This window comes from Halichoerus grypus, chromosome 4 (assembly GCF_964656455.1).
Source record: "Halichoerus grypus chromosome 4, mHalGry1.hap1.1, whole genome shotgun sequence".
In the NCBI taxonomy this organism is placed as follows: Eukaryota; Metazoa; Chordata; class Mammalia; order Carnivora; family Phocidae; genus Halichoerus; species Halichoerus grypus.
Window position 1 is genome coordinate 172,314,764 of NC_135715.1, and position 26,580 is coordinate 172,341,343.

A 26,580-nucleotide genomic window follows, 5' to 3' on the forward strand; every position below is an offset into this window, starting at 1 on the left:
GGCACCCATTGACATAGAAAGAAACCTAGTACACAGATAACCTCTTCATCAGTAAGGACCGCTTTCCATTTAAAGAAGTAATTTCATATAATTTACTACTTTGCAAAAGAACAAACTTCAATGAGTCACAAAGATAATCTCTGTTCTCGAAACTCCGTGTTTATAAATGGAAATACTAAAGCATATTAACTGAGGCAGGGATCTTCACTGGGGCAGAGCTGAGAATTAGATCCCTAAGACAGGAAATTAGGAGACAATCTTCTTCCTGTTTATTAGAATCTCCATATTATCATGGTTGCTGAGGAGTTTCCTAAGGAAACTTTAAAGTGTGTTGAATCTCAGACAGACAGGGGATCGGAAAGGTTTGTAGTCAGAGCACAGACAGGAATGGGAGGATGGTTGTAGGAAAACTTATGTGGGAAGGAATCTGTCATGATGAGTCAAACTCTACAGTGGCTGAAAGTGGGAGCCATTCTGAGGTCTGATGATGGCAGGTACTTGCATGACCACATGAAATATCTTGAAATCAGGTATGTATATGTCCCAGAAAGTAAATAAAAGGCCATCTGGCAAAGAGTTCAAGGCTCCTGGCTTTGGGGACAGACAGACCCAGGTTCTCATCTCAGGTCGGTCACTTGCTGGGTAGCTAACACAGGCAAAGCGCCGAGCCTCCCTATGCCTCAGCTTCTTTGTCTGTGAAACAGAATAATAATTCTATCTCACAGACTTATTTTCATGAAGAAAGTGATTTAAGATAGTAAAGCCCTTAGAATTGACACAGAAAGTACAACCTCTTATTTTCCTTCGTTGAAAGAGTGGTATGAGACTTTCAAAGCCATCTGAACCCTGTCACACATTAGAGAGAGCCCAGGCAGTGAGTGAGACACCACCCGACTCCCGCTTGACTGAGTACACACTTAAAGGAGAAGTGTGCTGGTTTCACAAATACTGCTATAAGCCATGAAGACTAAGCAGCAGGTGGCCTTGGCAACATGGCAGATATCTGTTCCTGGGGCTAGAGACCCCTGCACTGTTGAGCTAGGGTCACTGGTTCAGCCTTTAATGACAAGTTTAAGTTCCCTGAAGAATTCCGAGAAATACCTAGAAGACTTTTTCAAAGACCACAAAATTTCTGCTCGAGCAGGTAGGGATTTGGAGCTAATGACTTTCAGGAATTGACTTTAATGCTACTGTATTAATCTTCAAATCGATGAAGTCACAAGTGTAAGAAATTTTAAAAAAATGAATGTAAGCACCTCAAATTTTATAAACAGCAATACATTTCTTTGAATGTATTTCCTGGTCAACCTGACCATCCAAAGACATGTTTTAATACATGTGAAAATCATTAGCATATGCACAGACATGAGACATGGCCATTCCTAAATATTGAAAACTGAGCTGTACTGTTCACCAGGAAAAGTGTTTTGATGCCTCAGTTAATTAGAAGTGCTGCTTACTTCTCTGGCTTCTAAGCAGACCACTGATGGGCTTTTGTCCTTTGTAAGAATTTTTTTAACTTTATCCCTTTACTTTATATAATTATAAGGTGTGAGTCTGAAGATGAAAAGAAAAAGAATGGTAGGAAGAAACTCGAAGTTCTCAAGTCTTCAAAATGCAAATAAAAAAATACAGAGGAAATAACTAGTGTTTGTTAGTGTACAGTCTAGTTTTCTGACCTGGACTTTTTTTTTAAAAAGCAAGCATTTTTTTCCGGTGTTTGTCAAGACCATTAAATTTAACTACAATCAATCTTGCAAGCTAGTCATCAATTCTGTAATTGTAGATATAAAAAATGCTCCAGCCTAACAGAAATTGGTTTCCAATGGTATGTTAGACCATCCAATGAGAATTCTCCAAAGCCTATCCAAACTTGCTATCCATAAGAAAACTAACAGTTTAATGAGCAAGAGTATAATCAGCTTGTGACCTGATGCTCTCAGGATACTTAATTTGTAATCTAAGGGTAAAATCCACATATTTGAAAGCTGACAAACTCAGCTGAGAAAACATAACTCTAAACCCATTCAGAAGAGGTAAATGCTAACCAAACATTTTACTTGGTACTTGAAAGTAGAGATTTATTCTTTACAGCCCTAAATTTTTGTCTATATGTGTCTGTGTGTATAGATCTGTGTATTTCCATGTCTGTGTTATATAATGCTATTTTATATATGCAAGGGTGACATTACATGACTTGCTAACAACATGCTATAGCTTGTCTTACTAGGAATGACAGCAGATTTATACCAATCTATTCACACACTGATGTTCGTCATGTATTTTCAAGATGGCTATTTGAGGGATATGTTTTTACCAATGAAAGATTCATCCTGCTTAAAAAGCCAAAATTTGAAAATGAGGGTAAAAATACTGCTTTTTACAGTGTAGGCTTTTGTTCCAAAAAGTGGTAGAAATCTATTTATTGAGGCTTGGTCCTGATATTTATTTTATATACCAAGTATAAACATAGTTTTACAAGCTAAGAGAGAGAATTTTCACCTAAATATAAAAATTCTAGAAAGTCACAGCCTCTTTTTCGGCCATTTCTCCCTTTCTTTGATTAGCCAGAGATCCAGATTTAGTCGAGGCATATTTGTCTACCTAAGAATAATATCATCTATAAATGGTTACTTGGGTTGCACTCTGTTTTGTACTTCTAACAGGCTTCACGTCACATAATTGAATATAGTAAGATGGAAGTACACTACCTTGAGCTGGGGAGTCCACAGTGTACAGCACATGTTCAACAGATTTATGGAGAGTTTTGAAACCTTCGTTAGTTGTGACACGTGGATAAACCTTCTGCACCACCAGCAGCGCACTAACGAGTCGGAAAACAATTAAACCAGATCGCATTTCAGGGTTTGCAGACAAAAACAAAAGGTTAATTCAAGGAGAAAATGGCTACAGTATAGAAAATTATTCTTATAGCATAAGAGACAAGATGCTGCTTTTGTTGTTTAATTACTTGTTTGTCTGTTCATGCACAAAATCCTCCCAAAATGTTGAACCAGACAGAGCACTTTAAAACGTTTCCTGGATTCTAAAGACTTGGGGGAACTCGACAGCCTAAAAGTAAAGAAGTAAAGTTCACATCAGTTGTTTCTGTTAAGATTTAAAAATAAGTGGTTAGGAATAGCAACGTCCGATGAAAAGGTGTCTTTTTTTCTTTTTTAAGGTAAAGATTAAATACTGGAAATTATTTTCATTAAAAATCAAGCCCAGAGAGAAAGGACACCATTTCAGGAATAAAAATTATTTATGCATTTGATTAAAATTTATCTTTTGCTAAACAAGTGGTAATGTTTTTGAAAAAGAAATGGAGCTTGCCCTAATTAAAGACTGCTTTCTATTCTCTAAGTGTCCAATAGGCACTACTCCAGGGGTAGCTCAAAATTAATATCGAGACTAACTGGCATTATCTTCCTAGAATTTTTATGTTACAAATAAGATGGGCAGTCTGTACTGGGAAAGGCCAATCAGCAAATTCACTTATATGTGAGTTCATTCCACATTTTCAAGAAGGAATTTGTTTCTTAAGAAACAACTGTTTCTTAAGTACATTGTATTGTCATTAGTACATTAAAAAAAGTTGTCATTGTACATCTGAATTCCTCAAATACTGTGATTTATATCAATAATCAAGGACAATGCTTTAATTTACATGAGTAGTAACTAGAACAATAGGCTTCATTAACAATCTGCCATTATGGGTTAATTGTACAAATTAGCTAACAGTTTTTCCCTATGTACCCTAGTCATCTAAAGGCTCACTCCAGCAATAGATATAGTATGTGCACATACTTTCATGGTTTTCTATAATATTTTTGAAATTTTTAATATTTAGATTAAGGTCATTTTAATTTCAGTTCCCTAGCTATGAATAAAAGCTGATTTGGAAAAATAAATTTTGAGTATCTCCTAGTTACTAGTATAGTGAGGTACACATGTAGATGTGTGCATACGTGTATATAAACATGTATGTAATTTTATTTAGTCCTCTAATAATTCCATAAAGTCTACTTTATTTGCTTTGTTTTACAACCAGAAAGCTAAAGCTCAAAAAATTACATAACGTAGACAAGGTTACCCAGCTATTCGTAAGTACAGCTGATTTTGTCTAATTCCAGAGTTTATGTTCTTTCCATTCTACATCTTGCCTCTGGCACAGAAACTTTGCCTGACATTGCTGGGCAGGAGGAGGGCAGAACATTTCTGCACAGAGCCCACGGGCATTGTTAACTCGTTATTGTGTTTGGCCATAGAGGCACAGCTGTATTTTTTTCATCTCTGCTCTATATACATAACAGTGGATACCTCAGGCATATTTAAATTTGCCCTAAGAATCTCCTGGTTCTCAGACTTTGGGGTGCTTCTGAACCCTGGTGACCATGGAGACCAGATAGACGGTCTCAGGTTATAGGTTTCTGCCAGCCTTCTCCCAAGTTGGCCCTCTGCCTGAGTCACCTGATCTGCTGTCTCACAGTAACACCTTCAAAGACCGAACAATTGGCAATATCATTAAAGCTATCAACATTATTGTTATGAATATCATTAATAAAATGTCAGTAGATTTAATTCATCTTTTTCTAACAAAACGTTTAACTTAAAAATAAATGACACCTGGCCCTCATACTCCCTGAAATCCTTTGAACCATTTATTGATCAAAATATTTTTATTTTATTTCATAGATTTTTTTCCCTGCTCTTTATCATATAAAAATGGAAGTTATCCAAAAAAAGTCACCCTATAAGTAAAGATAATTTTATAAAAGAGTTTTCATGATTCGTATTTCAGCACAGCTTTCTCATAAATGGTGACAATCACATATATTTTTTCCATATGTACTTCTTGAATTTTTTGAGATTTTTCATTTTTGCTAATTTCTGTCATGAGATTAACATTATATAATCTGGCTTTGGTGATGGGTTAATAATGATGTATAACTCAATAATACAAAAAGTTTTGAAGGAAATGACTAAAGTTTTTGTTGGGTTCATTTATCCCCTAATACTTGATCAGCAAGGGTAAGATAAACCAATGAGACCCTAATTTGGTGTACAGTAATTGATGCGAGGAAATTATGGCTCTTAATGACACTATCAGTTTAATAACAATAATAAAGATTTATCTTTAAAAAATGGTTTAAAAAGGGCTCTCCAACAGAAATATAATGCAAGCCACGTATTTAAATTTTATAGTAGTCATGTTAAAAAAGTTAAAAGAAACAGATGAAATTAATTTTAATAAAATATTCTATTGAATCCAATACATCCAAAATATCACTTCAATAGCTAATCAATATAAAAATCATTAATGAAATATTTAAAGATTTTTATTGTTCTAAGTTTTCAAAATTCACCATGAATTTTAATTTATGGAGCATCTCAACTCAAATGCTAAATTTTCATTGAAAATATTTAATCTCAGGGAGTGTGGGTGCCTCAGTCGGTTAAGCAGCTGATTCTTGATTTCGGTTCAGGTCATGATCTCAGGGTCCTGGGATCCAGCCCTGGGTCAGGCTCTGAGCTCAGTGGGGAGTCTGCTTGAGGATCTCTCTCCCTCTCTCTCTGCCCCTGCCCCTGCTTGCATGCATGCTTACTCTCTCTCTAAAAAAAAATAAATTTTTAAAAGAAAATATTTAATCTGCATTTAGATTTCATTATAATGACAGATGAAAAAGTAGGTTCATATACTAACATTGTTTCAAACATACAAAAAGGTTTACCATTAACTGAACCAAATATCAGTGTTTACAATTTAAATAAAGTTAAAAATTCAGAGTTTTAGTCAAAATCCACATGCAATTATCATATTAGAAAGCCATATTAGATAGCCAAGGGCTACCATATTAGAAAGAACAGGTGTATAAATTAGCAATAATAACTAAATTAAATATTGACCACTTAAAAAAAACAGTTGTTTAGGGGTGCCTAGGTGGCTCAGTCATTAAGTGTCTGCCTTCAGCTCAGGTCATGATCCCAGGGCCCTGGGATCGAGCCCCACATTGGGCTCCCTGCTCCATGGGAAGCCCGATTCTCCCTCTCCCACTCCCCCTGCTTGTGTTCCCTCTCTCGCTGTGTCTCTCTCTGTCAAATAAATAAATAAAATCTTAAAAAAAAAAAAAAGAGTTGTTTAAAGTCTAATGTCATTTACCTTTTTTTTTTTTCTGGGGGAGGGGAGGAGCAGAGGGAGAGGGAGAGAGAATCCCAAGCCGGCTCCAGCGTGGGGCCCTACACAGGGTTCGATCTCACAACACTGAGATCATGACCTGAGCCATCCAGGTACCCCAAATGTCATTTACTTTAAAATAATTTGAAGCCATTTCTTTTAGCTCTTTCTGTGTTCTTTTTCATTATTATGTAGGCAGGTTTACAACATTTGTAATCATGACCAGACAGATGCTCTATTGCATAATGCTATAATATGCAATAATTTTATTTTAAATTTTAAGGTAATTAAAATAACCACAGTAAAATGCCCATCCTATATAATTTACTTCACTAAAATGATGCCTAAAATATTTTATTTATTTATTTTTAACCCTAAAGTATTTTTTTGGATCTTCTACCTCCTATGGAATATTATTTAGTGGGATTTTTGTTTTTTATTTGTTGTTTCTTAACCAAATTTCATTGAGGTAAGATTCACACACAATAATATGGACCTACTTTAGGTGATAATTCAGTGAGTTTTAACAAATGTATATACTCATGTAGCCACCCTGCTAATAAGATACAAAGCACTTCAATAATCCCCAGAAAGTTTCCTCATGCTCCCCACCAGTTGTCCCGGGATCCACTGTTCTAATTTCTAACAGTATAAATTAATTTTATCAATTTGAGAACTTCATATAAATTGAATAATATCTATATATCCAGTGGGTTCTTTTTTTGGGGGGGTGTCTGGATTCTTTTGCCAGCATAATATTCATAATATTTATTCACATTATTGTGTGATTCAGTAATCTGTTTTTCTTGTTGAGAGGATTCCAATGTATAAACTATAATTCTTTTGCACTTCTATTTATGGATATTTGTTCTTTACCCCAAATTTTTAGTTATTACAGATAAATCTGCTGTAAACATAGCATACCAGTCTTCATGTGGGCTACATTTTCATTTTCTTGGGGAAATATCCAAGAGTAGAATGCTACATCATAGGGGCCTACTGTTAACTTCATTAGAAGCTATCAGACTGTTTTCCAAAGAGTTCTGTTTGTTCTACATTTTTGCCAACAGTTGGGGTTGTCCATCTTTTAAAATTTTATTCATTCTACTGAGTGTGTAGTGATGTCTTACTGTGGTCTGATTATTACTTTGACTCTTTTTTATTGCTATGCTATAGGATTCAAATGATTCTCCTTCTCCTTTAGTTGATTTACCTGTTTGCTTGTTAAGACAGAATATAAATAAGAGCAAGAGGATGAAGTGCCAAAATTCTGGGTGAAAATTACCCTAAGTGCTAAAATGAGGACCAGTCTAGAGAACCAAACTTCTTAATATCTTGCTTCTTCTGTAATTTAGTTATGATTGGCTATTGTGGAAAGAGCATAGGACTTGGATTTGGATTCCTTGACTTCAGGTCCTGCCTTTGCCACTTACTAGTTCTTGAACCTTGGGCTGGTCCTTTGAAAGGATTTGTTTCCTCTTCTACAAAATGGGGATATCTGTTGTCTCAATTCCAAGGCATTGTTGTGGGATTAAATGAGATTAATGTACCAACATAAGGTCTTATTATAAGGTCTTTGAACAAACATAAGCTCTTGGAAGTTTTCCAAAGAATATGAGAACACTCTCTTCTGGTACCTCAGACATTAGAGATGGAATACATTATGCTCTTAATGACATATTAGAGAGGCAGCCTGGATTCTAGAGTTAGAAAACCCAGGTTTAAACCCTCCTTGTTGCATAATCATCAAATATTTAATTTTCATGACCTTCTTGTCAGCTCATTTATAAAATAAGTAGTAGTTTAGTTGTAGGATTTAATGTGGTATATATAAAGGGCTCAGTAAAGTGTCTGATATGTAACAGACACACAATAATTGATAGTTATTGATGTAATGTTGTTGTCATTTTTAATGCACATTTCCAAATTAGCTAGATAGGAATCCAAGTCAAAACCTAAGTGCAAGTCCATTAAATTCTAAATGCTGGCCACAGTCTGAATGCTTTTATAAGGAAAGTAGCCTTTAAAGGGGTTTCTCCTGCAAAAATAACTTCAAATCTTTGGTCATATATGTCAAATAAAGCCAACCCAACATGCAGGTTTAGAAAGATCATTTACAGGTTGGCTGCACATGAGGGGAGCCAACCCCATTGAGGTGGCTCAGTTTAAAACTCAAACCAACAGGTTGTTTTATATTGAATGGTATCAACTAAAACCCAATGGGACAGTTTATTCTTGGGCAGTTTAAATGCTAAATGCAGAGTTCTGGTTGTCCTGAATGAGCATGAGCCAATGTTCTAATCTACTACTGGTCCTGTTACACACCTCTTTTTCAGAAGGTCTGCAATAACAACTGAAAATAGATTTGTTAAGATTAGTGTCCCTCCTCACTTCCTCACATACTCTTGGATAACTCTGATGACTGAAGTGTGTGTTTTTTCTTTGCTTAACTAATACCCTGAAAAATATAAAAAGACTTATTTGTCCCACTCGATTCTTACATTTTCTTACCTGTTTGCGTTTCGAAGAACATCAAGTAGACTGCTTAGTGTTGTATCATTCTGGAACACATTTGGAAAACTAGAAAGAAGCTGCCACACAGCCGTCTGCTCTTGGACTTGTGAGAAGAAGGACAGCATTTTGACCATTTCCTGAAATACTGTCTTCTGGTTGCTGGGATTACTTGATATCTTACAAATTGACAAACAGGGCAAAATGGGAGTTCAGCATTTTTAATCACATGGCTTATTGTTTTCAAAAGCATTAAAAATTTAGATTTTCACATAATTCTGATTGTCAAATAGTTTGAAGTCATTCTTTACTTGGAAAAATTATAACCATTTCTAATATCCTTAAACATAATTGGATTTTTTCCTATACCTCCAGAAATTTTGGTTAACAGAGGTATATTTATACAAAATATTCTAATTGCATTTTTGGAAATTAAAGTTAATTTCTTAAAATGAAATTAGCTTCTGAGTAATGTTTTTGCTTTTCCTTAGGATCTTGTTTAGGAGTTACAGACATATCTTCTCTGTATCTTTTAGTAAACTTTATATTATTTATTATTTGGGTTGAGAATGCTTAAATCTATATATATTTGCTACTATAATTACACATACACACATACTTAATGGAAGAAAATATTTCCAAAGTTCTGTTGCCATACCAGGAACTTTAATTATAATAAATGATTTATAGTGAGTGAACCTATGTAATAATATCTTATATCATAAGCAAACAAAAACTGTGACTTTTGCTCCTGCTCTGGATCATAGGATCCAGCGAGTACTTTCAAAGTAAAGTATTTCTTCATTATATTCCAACCCAAAGTAATTTTCTTAATAAACTCATTCATACTGGTAAAGTTAGGCTTTTGTTCAGTTGTAATTCAAGTTCTTTCATGCAGAGAATGTAATTTTGAACAATGCATTCTTAAGCATACATTCTACCCTACATGACTGCCGAATTTGTTTAGAAAGCATTTTAAGTGCTCTATGTTGAATTAGGGTTATTATAAGTGTCTCTAATCTGTTTCATTTAGAAAACTCAGATTACTAAAGGTAATTCAAGCATTCTGTACTTAACAAAAATTATAATAAAATTCAGAGAATCAAGAGGAAAATACCAGAAGTGGATATGTTTCATTTATTCCGGTTTATAAAATTTTAAGAAAATTCTGAGTATTTTTGTGATCTTTCATTGTATGTGGGGTTTCATTAAATGTAGACTATGGGTGCCTTCTTTGCATATCGTAGTTTAAGAATAGCATATAAACGTGGTCATTACTACTTTACAGTATAAAGTCCTTGCCCCTAATGTACAATGTTTTGAGGAGAGGGATATATTGTTTCATCAAAAATCAGCTTTTCAAAGTAGGTTTGATGTTAGTGAGAAAAATTAAAAAGATAACCCATTATTCTAATTTCTGAGAGTTATATGGCTCCAGTAGTCAAATTATTAAACTTACATTACAGCCTGAGTAATCTTACTTAAATATCTCAGAGAAAACAATCTTCATTCACCATATAGCAAAACCATCTACAAAGATGTGTCTACAACAACCATAATGCAATATTTTTGGTTCAACAGCGTAATCATTTCAATCCTGCACCTTTAAATGGAAAGCAGACATGACTTAGAATTAGATATTGTGTGAATCTCTGTGTGAGGAATCCAAGCCAAGGGTGAGCACATATTTCAGTCAGCATTTCCCAGTCCATGTGGGCTATGGACTTACTCTGACTCAAGTTGAATGGATACAAGAATGGAAAAAATACATTTCCTTTCATTGCTTAAGAGGTCTTGATCAAATTAAAATATTTACACTCACCTGAGAGAACTGGTTTGTTAGTTCATGGAGCGAAGACTCTAAAAAGGTCATATTGGATAGACAAAATTTGTTAAAAATGTTTTTCCCTAGAGTTGTCCAAGAGAAGGCATAATGAGTGGTATAGTCTGGATAGTTCTCACACAGTTCTCTTCGTATGTCTTCTGAAGTTGAATTTTCCTCTAACACCTAAAAATATGTGTGAGAAGAGTGGGATAATAATGTTAATAAATATAGATATAAAGTAGTCTAGTCTTTAAGGAAACTGACTTGCCTTCACAATAGCCATTTTAAGGCCCTGCATTATAGCTAGTATTTTAATATTATAATGTTATTTTAATAACACTAAAATACATCTGGTTTATTTATGAAAAGTTACAAGAGAATGTGTGAATATGGTAATTCTTGTCATTGTTATGTTTTAAATGATTCATATCATTTAATTAGTTCATTTAAATGAACTAATTTCCTGTCTCTGACCAGAGAAACTAAATGCACCAGATCTTTTCTGACAAAAATCTTCAGACTTAAAAAATCTGAGTTTTTCCTGGACATTTAGCAGCAAACTTGGGTGTCCTAAATCTTTGTGACACTTTATGGGGCAACTGGCTGCCATCTTTGGAAGACTTCCAGAGAGGAGGAGTTTTGGCATCCAAGACCCACAGTGTGTTTTTTAGAGAAGTGGACCAACATGGATTATATTTCATTTGTAAAAGCAAATGCTTCATTTAGGAATTATACATATGAAGAGAAAAGGAAAACATATAAATGAAAACACATAAAGGTATATAATTCACAACAGCAATAATTGGAAAGTGTTTCCGTAATGGAATCATGAGCCCTCTATATATTTCACAGTACAGACCAATCACAGACACAGCGCTAATTTCACATATAATAGTGATCACATTCACCATTTTAAGTTGTTTAGGTATTTACAGAACCAATTATATTTAGTTATAATGTTTAATGGGTCCTTCCTAACAATTAATTCTTATAACCCTGTGAGGTGAGGACCAATTAACTTTACCTTCCCCTTTAAGATTACGTCACAAAAGCTATACTCTGCCTTCCAGTGACGCAACTTCTAAGTGAATGGAGCAAGACAGGATCCACTTATTCTAGGATATACTGTAAGTGCCAAGTCTTCTAGTCATTCATCCATACCTCTTTCTTAACATTACACATAAACTCACTCCAAAATGATTTCTCCACTCATTTTTGCAAGGGTTGCAAAAAGCAGTAAAGAGAAAGAAAGAAGAATCAGAGAGATTGCTGACACAGGCATCAATATGTCATCCTAATTTTTACATCCCTTCCCTGCTCCAACTACTCTAAAAATACATATCTATACATAGAAAATTCATTTTTGACTTATCTCCACTGCATATATGACTCTGTGTGGCCTCACAAAATTCTGAAATTTCATTCCATATGAGAAAGAGAACTTGGGAGTTTCAATACAATATAGCGGTATTTTTGAGAATAGCGTTGTTACTCTAGATATTAAAGAATTTAACTGATCCAATGAAGACTTTGTGCTTCTAGGAACTAATATGGAAGAAATAGAATGGAATAAAATAACTTTCTCTAATTTACATACTGGTCTGATTTAGGGAGGCTTTAAATTGGAATTAACTGGGCATATTGGGGTTTTTTTTTTGCCAAATAGGGAGCTACAGGTATCTCAAATATTATTCTTGTTGGAACTAGACTTTCAACATCTAGATAAACTGAATGGGAAAGTCTTATATTTCAGCCAACACTGGCAGAATTGCCTTGATGGGTAATACCTTTCTTGGAATCCCTGTGTTGTCCCTTGGCTTATTTACATAAACCAGTTTATTGAGATGCCTCACTTACACAGAATGTTAATTTAAAGGTCACTAACAGAGACATATTAAGCAGCAGAGGTTATGATCACTGGAATATGAAGAAAAGTCAAAGCTATGTCCTATATCCTATGTTCCATCCAGATGGAAGAAATGTCTACTGCATAAAACATAAATACATTATTTAAAATGCATATGTGTGCATGTGTGTATGACAAAGAGAGACAGTGAGTGACAGAGAGAGTCTATTAGCAAATGTTGAAAAATTATCTCTTTTTAATTTCTGAAGAGCACATAAAGCAAGGGCCAGCCAAATAAATGTATGAATCTGGCTGAATGAAAGACAATAAGGAAAAGTGGGGATTGTAGTCAACAGAAGGGTACCCATTCTGCCTAAAGGCATTCAAATTCAATTTCCTAAAATCCTTACATACACACACACACACACACACACACACACACACACACACACACACACACATTTAGCTCACAGGCTGCCAGTTTATGCCTCTGATAGAAGTTGTTTGTTTGTTTTTTTGCAATCTGGAATCTTAAAATACGAAGGATCTATAGGTAAGCTCTCCAAACTATGCTAAAGAAAAGGATTTTACTACTTTAGGGAGATATTTTCCATAGCTCCAAATTTTCCAAAGGCATTATCTATATGGATGAGGCAGCAAGTTTAGTGAGTATTAGAGCTTCATTTGCTGTCATATACCTTTTTTTCTTCCCTGTTTCAGAAAGTTAGAAGATTACATATAATGCTACCTTATTTCTTACTAAAGGAAAATCTTAAGTTTGATTAAGGCACTTAACAGAGAAAGAAATAACCGTCCAAGACCTTAAAGAATTCAGAATGTCTGAAAATTAAGCTTTTTTATGGAAGAGCTCCTGAGAAAAGAATCTTCCTGAGATACTACTCCAAATGGGAGGGGGTCCCAAATCTCTTCCTACTTGGGAGATCCTTTTATTAACCTCAGAGGCATTTGTTCAACTGCTATTTATTATCAGTCCATTACAAAACTGAGTGAAATTACCTTTTCCAAACTAAGGATCCGGGCAAGGACTTGACTGCCATTGAAAGTATCTGTTCCAGTATTTTCCAAAACAGAACTTGGACTGGGAAATACTGTGGCTGTAATAGAAGAAAGAACAGATCAGCATTCTAAACAGATACACAAGAATGGGCAGATTCACATAAGAATCCATAAATATCACTTGTGCCCTTACATCCCCCACAACAAGAATGTGCTCAAATATGCATCTTCCATGAAAGTTTTGTATTGGCAAAATGGCAAATTCCGTCATTATTTCTTTTCACATAAAATTGTGATGGTTTTGGTCTGCTCTTGGGTTTTTTCCAAACACTTCAGATGTCATTTGCTTTCATTCCAGTTTATGTCATTAAACTTCATCACCAATATTATTGCCTAATAACATGAATCATTTCTGTGCAGGCCTAGAGGATTTGAGGTGCCTCAACAAGCTCCACAGATCCATCATATCTAGCATCTGTTCAAAGGATCTGCCAATGCACATCTGGTGATAATGGTTTTCTTTTTAATTATTCAATTGGGAGGCTGAAATCTGCTTAGGATCATAAATTCTTTCCTCCCCAAAGTGTTTTCTGAAAGATATTTCAGATCAAATAAATGGGATGAAGCAATTAGTCCAAACTACAGTATACTCTAATTAAGTAATTCTCAAAGTAGCTTCATCTAGTACTATTTATGATGTGGCAGGGTGTTCCGGGTTAGGAGCATTAGCTAGAAGGTTATGTTCATACCTATAGCATGGATGTTCAGTAAGCCAGTATGTTCACCTTTTATCAATTTTGGACAGAAATACTTTGTTATACTCACAGCAAAGAATCTTAGTATTCAAAGATACAGTGATCTATCATCAGGAGGGCCTAGGTTTTGTTATGACGCCTGTGGGGCTGAAGAATTTACCAACTGATTCCTCTGGATCAGGCAATACATTTGTGAGATGAGTGGCCAGGGTAGAAACATAATCTGTGGCTACTGAGCAAAGCAAAGCTTACCGGACCACAACACTATGATCTTATTTCTGCTGTGCTTTAAGCTACTCAGCCAAATACCCTCAGATCATTCACAACAGAACATTAACTCCTCAGAACCACTCACTACTGTATTCCTACTACATTAACGCAGGACCTTTGTCATTTGGTTATTTGCATTGGTATGGTATTTAATGTCATGGTTTTTTGTTTGTTTTTTTGCCTATAGTTCACATACAATGTTACATTAGTTTTAGGCATACAACACAGTGACTCAACTTCTCTATATGTTATACTGTGCTCACCACAAGTGTAGCTGCCATCTGTCACCAGACAACACTATTACAATATCAATTTTATTCCCTATTCCCTATTCTGTGACCTTTATTGTTGTGGCTTATTTATTTCATAAATGGAAGCTTGTATCTCCCACACCCCTTCACCTATTTTGTGCGTTCCCCTACCTCTTTCCCTCTGGCAACCATCAGTTTGTTCTCTGTATTTATAGGTCTGATTCTTCTTGTTTGTTTATTCATTTGTTTTGTTTTTTAGATTCCACTTATGAATGAAATCATATGGTATTTGTCTCTCTCAGTCTGGCTTATTTCACTTAGCATAATACCCTTTAGGTCCATCCCTGTTGTTGCAAATGGGAAGAGCTCATCCTTTTTTTATGGTGGCATAATACTCCAGTGTGTGTATATCTGTGTGTGTGTGTGTGTGTGTGTGTGTGTTTGTGTGTTTGTGTACCACATCTTCTTTATCCATTTACCTATCAGTGAACACTTAGGCTGCTCCCATGTCTTGACTATTGTAAATAATGCTGCAATAAACACAGGGGTGCATGTATCTTTTCAAATTAGTATTTCATTTTATTTGAGTAAATATCCAGTAGTAGAATTATTGGATCATGTGGTACTTCTATTTTTAATTTTTTGAGGAATCTCCATACTGTTTTCCACAGTGGCTATACCAACTTACACAATGTTATACAATCTTATATATCCTATGGCATTTTTAACAGTACTTCTTTTTTTCCCAGAGCACCAATCATGTTCTAAACACACAGGAATCTTTGTTTCATTCACTAATATATCCCCAGGACATAGGACTGAGATTACATGATAGCAGTCATCCAATAAATATTTGTCAAATGAATGTAAAACAGTCCTGCTGTTTTGAGAGTTTATTCCCAATTTATGGCTTCTAATGAGTGTCTCATGACTATCTGCATCAGAATTACTTGGTGTAAGTCTCAGGCAGCTCAGCTGGAAGGTTTTCTGAACACTAAAGTGTGAAGTGCCCCTGGCCTGGCTGTGAAGGAAGCACACAGTCCCACTGAGAGACTGGGATACTGAGCACTGAGGGGGAGGAAGGAGGGTACAGTGGAAAGAGTCCCAGCTTGGCTGCTGGTCTAGAACCAGGTCTATGGTAAGCACACACAGGGCATGTGGCTTTGTTGGGCTTCAGGGTCCTCCTTTGTAAAATGAGAAGTTTGGGCAAATTTCTGAGATTTCATCCAATAACTTTTTTCTTTTTTTAAAATTGAAGTACAATTAACACACAGTGTTATATTAGTTGCAGGTATACAATATGGTGATGCAACAATTCTATACATTACTCAGTGCTCATCAGGATGAGTGATCCCCTTTATCTATTTCACCCCACCCGCCCCACTCACCTCCCCTCTGGCAACCACCAGTTTGTTCTCTGTATTCAAGAATCTGTTTTTTAGTTTCTCTTTTTCCCTTGTTTGTTCATTTATTTTGTTTCTTAAATTCTTAAATCATATGGTATTTGTCTTTCTCTGACTTATTTCACTTAATGTTATACCTTTTAGGTACATCCATATTGTTGCAAATGGTAATTTTTTTTTTATTACTGGGCTTTCTATCCCAGCATCATCTAATCACAGATGACTGGAGTCCCTAGCCAATTCTGGGAAAGTGTGTGATTCTCAACATCATATTTTGTACCATCTAGGCTTTTGCTCCTAGAAAGTATTTTAGTAAGAACTTAATTTCCAATTATTCTCAAGAACTTTGCATAATTGCTCTGCCACACTCAGGCAACCTTAAGGAACATTTAGATCTCTTGGGAATATTCTAGGCATTCTATCTCTGTTTGAAAAATTAAAAGCATAACCCTTTCAAAGATTAGACCTTGCTGGCTGTTCCAAGAGGCCTGCTCTAAACTCGACAGAAGAGAATGGCTTACCCGGTGATGTGTGCCTTCCTTCTGGAACTTTGGTGCTCTGGAGTGATAAATTGCTGTCCTTCTCCAGGTTGGATGACTTCCTCAGAATTTCACTAGTGAAGAAAAAGCAAGAACTCTATAGCTTCACCCACATTAATTTCAGTTAGTTACAGCAATGTATTATGTGGCAGATTCCAGGGCTCTCCGAGGACTTTCAAATTTTTAATATACTTTCTAGGATCATAATGGAAGAACTCACCTAACCATACACCAGTGAATATATAAGATCTCCTACAAGGTAAATTTTTATTCAGAGAAAATGGCCTAGATGAGGTTTAAAATAGTTATTTTTACTTTAATTTTGTAAAAAGGAAATTATTTTAAAAAGACATAAGAGCTAAATATTGAAAGTAATCATGAGACACACACACATATATATATGTAGAATATATATATTCCTTTATTTTTTATCTTTTTTATATATATATTCTTTTAAAAAGATGATGAATCTCAAACAGATAAGAGCCCAAGGGTGCTTCCGGGACTGAAACAAAGGTATGCTTATTTGTCAACCTTGAAAGAAAAACAAGTTTTATATGTTAAATTATAGATGGCATTTTGAAGACTATCAAAACTGAATACTTATAAGACAGATTCAAGGAAGAAAGGAAAGAACACACATTTATTGAGTATCCAGTCTGTGCCAAGTTCTGTGGCTGTTGTCATAACAGGTGGCACCAGGTGTTAAAGGAATGTATAATGATGTAAGTAGATCTTTTATTGTACTGAATGTATCAATGTGGTAATAATAGCATTGTGGTGCCAGGAATCTCCATACATTGTGATCACACTAGCTTTTGGAAGAAAACATTACTGGACCTTTAGTAACCTTCTTTTGAAAAATTCACTGCCTGTTTAGTTGATTATCAAAATGGAGATAATCATATTTTCTTGAAAACCTGATATACTTAAAGTAAGTGCCTAAAATAAATGTATATATTTCAAGAGTGAAATCAGTTCAGATGCCTGGATGTGAATACTTTTTGGAATTCCTAAAAGTTGGTGAATTTCATGTAGTTGTTTATAAAAGAGCTTATGTAAGGTATATAAGGATGGATATAAAAATATAATAGTGAAAAGCAAGAAGTTCTACTCACTGCTGTGGTTCAATTTAACCTCCTTTTTAGAAGTAAGATCTGAATCATGGTTCCAGGGTACTTTGTGATTTATAATTGGGATTTTTTTTTTTTTAGTGTGTCCTTTTAGTAAAAATGATAAGAAGAGGTGATATTTGTTTTCATTCCCTAGTGTTTTTCCAATATTCTCTATAAAATGTACTGGTTGCTCCAAAAGTTCTGCATTCTTAATGTATATTTGAATTATTCATGACCATGACTGTATTCCCCTAAATCTTTTTTCATTCCTTATGCTGACTATTTGGATGGGAAAACTGCTTAGATAAAAATAAGAACTGACCTGTACATTTTCCCTTCTCTCAACAGAAGTTTTAGAAAGTTTGAGAAAGTCGGGTTCACTTTTCTTTTTCTCAACATTTTTTTTTTAGTTAGGCTTGAAATACTATAAGGAAGTCTACTGAATATCAACACATTTTAAAAATAAAGGGGAAAACTGCCTTCATAAAAATTTTAAGGAATAGGGACAGCAACAAAAACCAAAGGGAGAATGACAAAGATCAACATGAGCAAAGAAGAAGCAAGAGAAAACAGAGACTAAATAATATATGGGAGTGGGAGAGAAAAATAGAAGAAGTGATAGGAAACTAAGAAAATATAAGTTTAGAGAAGCAAAAGCTGCATACTAGACAGAAGACATCTTGCCCATCTTCCCACATTCAGAGAAGCACCCTACAACTATTCCTTCAAATATTCTTTAAAGACCAAAGAAAGACAAGCTCCTCCCTTTCCCAGCAAGCCGCTGGCTCAGCAGGTCTGAATTTGCTCAACTGTAAAATGGCTGCTTCCAGACAAGCAACTATGGAGGCCTCTCTTCTAATAGGACCTGTCCTTGACCAGGAAGTACCCATGGTTACATTGTCACCCATGCATACATATTATTGGAGTGGGGAGGTGATCCCTCTCCTTGTATGTGGCCTTGCTGTGTGCCTTTTTGTTGGGGTGAGAGATCAGAATATCAAGTGGGCTTTGTGGTTCAACTGCTTACAAATTCCCCCCAGTTTTATTTTGCATTTGCAAAATGTGGTATGATGGCATGTGTTCACTGTCACTGCACGACAAAAATTATTGCCTCTAAACTCTTAAAATGGAAATTACAAAATAAATGTACAAGAGAGCACTGTGGGTAAAAAGATGAATTAAGGTTATATATTGAAATGCAGTTTACTTCCCCCAAGCAAAGGTAATTAATTTTTTTAAGTCCTTATTAAATTACTAATGCAGGGCAGGAAGGTAGCCAGTACTACTGAGTTAATGGTAATCTCTGAACTTTCTCATTAGCATGACCACACTTATAGACAGAGCACTACATGCTTCTTGGAATGACGGGTGAGAAACAGTACTCTTTCCATGATTTCAGACAATTTAAGCACTCGGTACATACTTATTTCATATCGATTTTTAGTGCATTGTGTTTGTTTGTGTACCTATTCCTGCCACTTCTCCATTTTAGGCAGTGATGTCTTTGGAAGTAGGCACCATGTGTCATTCATCTTCTTATTCCAAACACCTAGCACAGTATTAGACCATAAGATCAGATGGCTAATTAAGTAAAAAGAGACAGTAATGCTGGGGTGTGGCAGAAAGTGCTCTGGCGTTAGAAGATACCTTTGGAATCCCCGCTCTGCCACTTCCTAAAACACCTCGGTCATTGCCTTCCTCATCTGCAAATTAGGAATGATAGATCTACCTTGCAAGAGCTGTGAGTGCTACCATTCAGGATGTGCTCATCCAGTGCCTGTCTGGGCCCTGTCATTGTAGGCACTCACCAATGTTAACTGTCAAAAAATGATGGCACAGACACAGCCTTTAGGTTGGAGATGAAGTCCCATTCTTATGCATCTGTGCTCCAGATATAGTCCCTCTGGAATACTAGAAACTGCAAGATCTCTGGACACCAAATGGATGTACCCTTATTATTCACAGATCTGGACCTGTAAGCATTGGCTAGTGAGGTAGGACAAGGCAAAGGATCTCACCCAGGGTTTTGTGGGTTTTGTAATCCCTTCTTCATTTTATTACTTATTTATAAGTATACTTATAAAAGGAGTTTTCCATTTGTAGTGATGATCAGTTTTCCCCTTCTCAAGCTGTAAAATTCTTCAGAAAAGACTACAGTGTACTGCACTGGCAGATGGGAGGATGCCTAGCACATGGCAAGCATTGAATACTAGATAATAAGGAATATCATTTGGAAGAACAGATAGCTAAAGAAGCATATTTTTTTTAATAGCTTAGCCTGTCCTCCATTGCTGCATATCTGTTTCTGCAAAGGTCCTTACAGAGAAAACACCCAGGCATGGCATGGCAGACAATAATGTATAATCATGCACTGTACCTACCATATTCATTGATTAACTCGCCGACATTTATTAAATTCCCACTATATATAACACAATGGAATAGTCAAATAAGGAGTTGAGATTATAATACACTAATAATAATAGCTAAGTAAGAACATGCACAGGGGACGATGAGAACACATGACAGGGGTTGCTAAATCAGAGATCTAATTTGTGTTTCTTAAAGAGCAAGATTCTAGAATCACAACCTTAATTCAAAGCTCTTGCTACCTTAAACATTTTCCTTCACCTTTTCACTAGACGAGTGGTTCTCAACTGGGGGCAATTTTGGCCCCTACTCCCCGGAGACATTTGGCAATGACTGGAGATGTATTTTTTGCTTGTCACAACTAGGGGGAGTGCAGTGTTACTGTCATCTAAGGGGTAAAGGACAGGGATGCTGCTGACCATCCTACAATGCAGAGCACAACAAAGAATTATCTGGCCCCAAGTAGCAATAGTGCTGACGTTGAGAAACCCTGCAATAGGCTATTACAGATAAGTGAATTTATTCTGTGATGACTCATCCCCATTCCCACTCCCTAGGATGAACTCAGGAGATTTAAAAATCTTATTCAAGGAGGGCATATGATGGAATGAGCACTGGGTATTATATAAGACCAATGAATCACAGACCTGTACCTCTGAAACCAATAATACATTATATGTTAATTAATTGAATTAAAATAAAAAAATGTTAAAAAAAAATCCTTCCAATTTCTTAGAGGTTGTTTGAATGAGAGATACTGAAAAAAAATCCTATTCAAGAACTCCAAAAGCTCTGAGGAAGTCTCTGAGAATCTATCTCATACTGGATATTTCTGGGAAGAATATTAAAGCAAATGCAAAACTTAGAAGCCCCTGAATCCAGCACACAGGCTCACATGAGTCCAGAAAATCCAACCCTCTAGGTGGGGCAAGAAAGCCTGAATTAAATTTCTAAGTGGCCCCTGGGATCAATCAACTACCTTTTATGGGACCCAGACATTTGTACAGTACCATGGAGATGTCTAAGGGATTCTCCTGTATGATTCTGAAGAAGTAGATTCTGCCTCAGTGGCATTTATATGTCCCTATTTTGGAATGGAATTCAATAAAAGAAATAGCTCAGATTCAAATGTTAAATTTAAGATACTGGAAGGGAAACTAGGCCCAGAGTACATTTTACGTCTTCTCAGACATGTCTACCAACAGTAACATTTGTGAAATGTCACATTTATAGATATCATTATAATGGTAGAATTTATTCACTCATACTGGATGTCTCTCTATTTCCTGTGAGTGGGAAAGATTACCTGTGTAGGTGGTATCCATGTGTGCCATGGTAAATTTTGTCTATAAAAAGAATTGCTTTCAGGGAAGACACATATGGCAAGTCCTAGAAAGAAAATTCTGACATTCTTTTTTGCCTCTAAGCGTTAGTTAAACTTTTTATATATTCCCCCTTTTTCCCCAGAATAATTACACAGGTATATAGTGACACCTGGAAAGAAGATGTGAGATGTGCTCTAAGCCAGTTCTGATCCCAGCTCAGACGACACTCGTTATTGACTTTTAGGTACAAATAAGGATGTTGCATGCCATTGAGACCCCCTTACTGTTTTGATGCAGCTGTCCTTCCTGGCTACCCCCAAGCAGATGTCATTCACTGGAAAATCTTAAATTTTTTTCATTGTTTTCTTCTATTTCATCCTAATGTTCATTCTTTCAGGGTCATCTGTGCTTCAGATATAATCCCTGCCTGCCCATGTTCAAAAAATACATCTTTTCTAAGTGGCCCACTAACCAATCCAAAAATCTTTATCAGTTAAGATTTAAAAATGTCCTAATATGTTCCTCCATCCTAGGATATTTTTTATATTCTTAGGAGGGACTTTGGATATATATATATGAACTAATACCTTTCTAAAAGTTTTTAAAGGTACTATGATGGACAGATGAGGAAATGTCTTAGGGGGTAGAAGTGTATCAGAAACTAATAGAATATGGGGAAGATAAAATCACAGTATCTTTCAGGTGATACTACACAAAGTATGTTCTACCTAGTCCTGAAACAGGTCAATTAATCTGGCAACACTACAAGGGAATTTATAATTTTTTCCATCACTATTTGCCTATTTCTCCAAGCTACACAAGGGCCCTATTTATTTCTCTTTCATTAAATTCCGGGATTCTTTCTCTGTGGCTTATCTCAAACACAGCTTCCTCTAGTCTGGGATCCACCACCCTCTCTGTCCTTAATGATCACACCCTTAAAGGCCTCTAGAGAACTCTCCTGACATCGCCCCACCCAAACCTCTCTCCTTTCCAATAACATATCCACTCCCTTTGTTGTCTCATGTTCTGGGCAGAATGAGACCTAAACAAATAGTCATCACATTTACCATGTTATATGGTAATTTACCTGCTTACCTGTCTGTCTGTCTCTTTCTCCAACTTGACTGGAAGTTTGTATAGAGCACAGGACACTCCTTATTCATCTTTGTATCTGCCCTGACTTGCAGAGTCTCCAGCACACGGTACACATTCAATACATTCTTACTCATTGAATTAACAATTTTGCCCTGCATGGCAGTTAAGATATCCTCCCACTTTGCTTTTTGATAGATAAAACTTTAACCCTTTATTTTTTACATGACTGAATGATTCTAAAATGGTAACAAAATGGTTATAAATTACTCTGAAGTTAATACAGCATGTGACTTATACATCCCCTGTCATCCTTATAGTCAAATGAGGACACACATCTGTTCTACTTCCACTTACTTTACGTTCCCAGTGATATCTTTAGGTCAGTTTCTAAACACAACCATAGTTTCCAGTACTAAACAAAAGCCTTGGCATTTTAAAATTATCCCTGGGGGCGCCTGGCTGGCTCAGTCAGTTAAGCATCTGATTCTTGATTTCAGCTTGGGTCATGATCTCAGGGTTGGGAGATCGAGGCCCACATCGGGCTCTGCGCTTAGTGCTGAGTTTGCTTGTCCCTCTCCCTCTGCTCCTCCCTGCACTCGCACTCTCTCTCTCTCTCTCAAATAAATAAATAAATAAAATCTTTAAAAAATAAAAAAATAAAATTATCCCTGAATAACATACAGTTAGCTCTATTAAAAGTTCCGGCTAAGCCAATAGGAGCAGAGGTATGAGTTTGGAAACCACAGGTCATGGATGTGTGTCGGCATGACAGAGATAGGGGAGCAAATCCATAGAGGCAGTTCTCCCACGGGATTCTCAGGAATGCTGAACCACTTCTCCCAATATCGACCCTGTGAGCTCTGGAGGATGATTTTCAACTTTCACCAGCTGTGTGAACGATGGCCCAGCCAGGGCCTCCCACTGTTCTGATATATTCTTAGAGGCAGTGTAGAGGAAGGAAGGACCACAAGGGTAAGTCTTGTGATGTTGGATCATCAGTTGTATGAAGCAAGAAAACCCATAAATATAATATTTCTTTTTCCAGACAGCTAGTTCGAGCTGATGCTGAGTATGGTGTTGGATTTTTATTTTAAAGCACCTCATCCTGAAGCTAATGCCTAAAGAAGTATGAATTTAATAACAGAAGGCTGGTACTGATGCAAAAACATCAAAACCCTTGGTGACTGGCCAGCAAGCAGAGGCAGCAGTGTGATCACGTCTTTAAGAAGAGCAGTCTATTAAAATAAACATGGTGAGCCTCTTTTGATGAGGCCAAAGATGGCATTTTCTTCCCTGCACTTACAAAACAGAAAAAGAAGACTGTTTTGTTTCTTAATGAAGCTATGCTGGTGAATCTTCCTTTACCAAAGGGAAGCAATTTAGTGGAACTGCTTACCCAGTAACCATGCCCCAGTTTCACTGCATGTCCGTATAAACCATAAAAATTAATAGCATGGTGGGAAATATCATTAATGCAATTTTATTATAGTACATAATTTTCTAAATTAAGTTCCAATTACTTGGTAGTTTAGAGAAAATACTGAATATACAGCAATACACAGTTTGAGCTAGACAAACTACCTGGTAGTTAGAATAAAACAGAAAAAGTGCACATGGTCATCTGCCCAGAGAATCATCAACAGAGGATAAAATAAAGCTGGACTTTGATTCTAGTTCCAAAACCAACTCAGTGGCTCATCTCAGGCAACTCTGTGAGTACGGTTCTCTATGATGTCACACAGAAAAATACTCCTTTTTGGGACGGTACATTTGTAGTCTTAGATATTGTTAACAATTTCCCTCATTGTAACTTGGTTCTTCATGAAAAAGAAAGATATAAAGTTGACAGCCCCAGCTAGACCTGCAAACCAATTTGTTAATAAGAACATTAATATTTCCCATGTCTGTTCTAACCCTTGGTTCGTGAAATGTCTCTCTCAGGAACAACCCCTTCGTGAAGATCTACCTGATTACTCCACCTGAAAGCTCTCTGTGCTTTAAATATGGAAGGTGTCTTCCTTCAGTATCCTTCTGGTACTCTTCATTGTACTCTCTCCAGTTATGATGATTGGTTTAATATATTCCCTTTCCTATTAGAACATAGGCACAGATCATGCCTAATTCACCACTCGCATGGGGACACACAGACTATGAATTATGTTGAACAACCAAGATGTCATGCTTCCGTCTTAGCTCTACTCTGATTACACAAGAGGGCATAGGCTCGAGTTAGCTTTTGGTCCCCTTGCAGAGGTAATGCAGGTGTTAGTTAAGGTAATGCTTGTATATACTTAGAACATGCTGGTTTCATACATAATATGTCATGTCATCTCCCTGCTTAACACTTTCCAATGGTTTCTAATTATACTAAAAATAAAATGCAAATCCCTTCCCTTTTCCTATATGTTTGATTCTGCATGCTCTGTCTCCCATGTTTCTGTTCGACATATTCCCTACCTCTAAGTATCATCTCTCACTATGTTTTAGCAACATTAGCCAACTTTCTGTTTCTGTAAATGGTCAGGTTTATCACCCACCACCTGAGGATTATCTGCTGCTGCTTTGCCTGGAACACTCTCTTCCTATGCTGTCGCTGGTCTCTTCCTGTCCTTGCTGGTCTCTACTCAAATGCCACCTGCTGGCAGAGGCCTTCTGCCATGCTATTGACTTCCTACCTTTCAACTTCTAGCCCATAACCTGCTTTCTTTTCTGGCTAGCACTATTGTTATTATCAGTAATTATACTATTTATTTATTTGGTTGCTCATTTTTTTGCTTACTTTTCCATTAGAATGCAAGTAACAAAAAAGTAGAGGATTTGTCTGATTCACTTCTGTGCCATAGTGCCTAGAACAGGGCCTGGCACACAGAAATTTCTCAGTCATTATTTCTTGAATAAATTAACAAATTAACGAAGGAACACCAGAATGTTTTAAGCATTAAGACTCATTAACTTATTGAAACAACACAACCAATGTGAATTAGCAACTCAACAATTGTGTTTTCTGAGCTACTGCCCATGACAATTCTTGGTATGTTTCTATTTTATGCTAAACAGCTTGCAGTTGCTCACTCTGAAAGTATCACCCATATTATTTGATAACCAAAATCATAATGATGTCACTAGAGAAATGGTGTTAAATGCCAAGGAAGTTAAATTAAATTTCAGGATCAAGTATCTCTGATTAGAGATAAATGTAATCTTTCCTTGAGAAACACTTAAAAAAAATCTCTAACCAGAATTATCTCATGGTCGACTCAGATAACAATACTGTTTTCAGTTCAGACAGGTGGGTTCCTGGGAGTCTCTTTAGGTTTAGAATCCCAGGACAGAAAACTGAGATTATAGTCATGTTGAAAATGGTCTAGATTATCTTTATTCTTAGCTGCCTCTCACACCATAAAATAGGACACCCATTAACCTCATTTAAAGGTTGTTATTTATTAAGTATACTTTCAATTTTATTACTTTGATTTCTAGAACTTTATTTATTCATTTATTTTTTAAAAGATTTATTCAGCTGATAGAGAGAGAGACAGAGAGAGCATGAGTGGGGGGAGGGGCAGAGAGAGAAGGAGAGGGACAAGCAGACTCCCCGCTGAGTGCGGAGCCAGATGCGGGGCTTGATTCCAGGACCCCAAGATCACAACCCAAGCAGAAGTCAGATGCTTAACCAACTAACCCACCCAGGCATGTCCGATTTCTAGAACTTTAGTTTCCTTATTTGCATCTCCTGGTTTCTGTTACATCTGGAAGTACCACATAGAGTAAAATAAATATGTCACGTTTCCAGGAGATCATGCCCCCTAACATTGCCCTATATCTGAAGCTTGTGATCAAGCTTAGGACAAAGTGACACTGACAATTTGAGGTGGAATAGAGAATCTCTGAGGGAAGTTAAGGAGGAATGCCTTGGCCACCCAGCTTAAAAAGCAAAGTTTGGGTAATCCATCTAAAATAGATCATGCTTACTCCCACATAAACATGGTAATTTCCATGTGTACCCAACTTGTTCATTCATATTTAGATCACCACATTTGCAGACATAGACAATAAAGTCTTATATCTAACCCAGGAGGG

The 26,580-nt window shown here is 36.2% G+C and overlaps 1 protein-coding gene across 1 annotated transcript in view; it reads right to left on the reverse strand.

Moving 5' to 3' along the window:
* ABCA12 (ATP binding cassette subfamily A member 12) overlaps positions 1-26,580 on the reverse strand; it is a 169,768-nt gene that overhangs the window by 88,643 nt on the left and 54,545 nt on the right. Inside the window, exons 4-8 of the mRNA XM_036087379.2 lie at positions 16,575-16,666; positions 13,375-13,472; positions 10,509-10,694; positions 8,687-8,865; positions 2,712-2,824 (exon numbers count right to left, since the gene is read on the reverse strand). Coding sequence (XP_035943272.2) covers positions 2,712-2,824; positions 8,687-8,865; positions 10,509-10,694; positions 13,375-13,472; positions 16,575-16,666 — 668 coding nt within the window. The remainder of the gene's footprint in view (positions 1-2,711; positions 2,825-8,686; positions 8,866-10,508; positions 10,695-13,374; positions 13,473-16,574; positions 16,667-26,580) is intronic.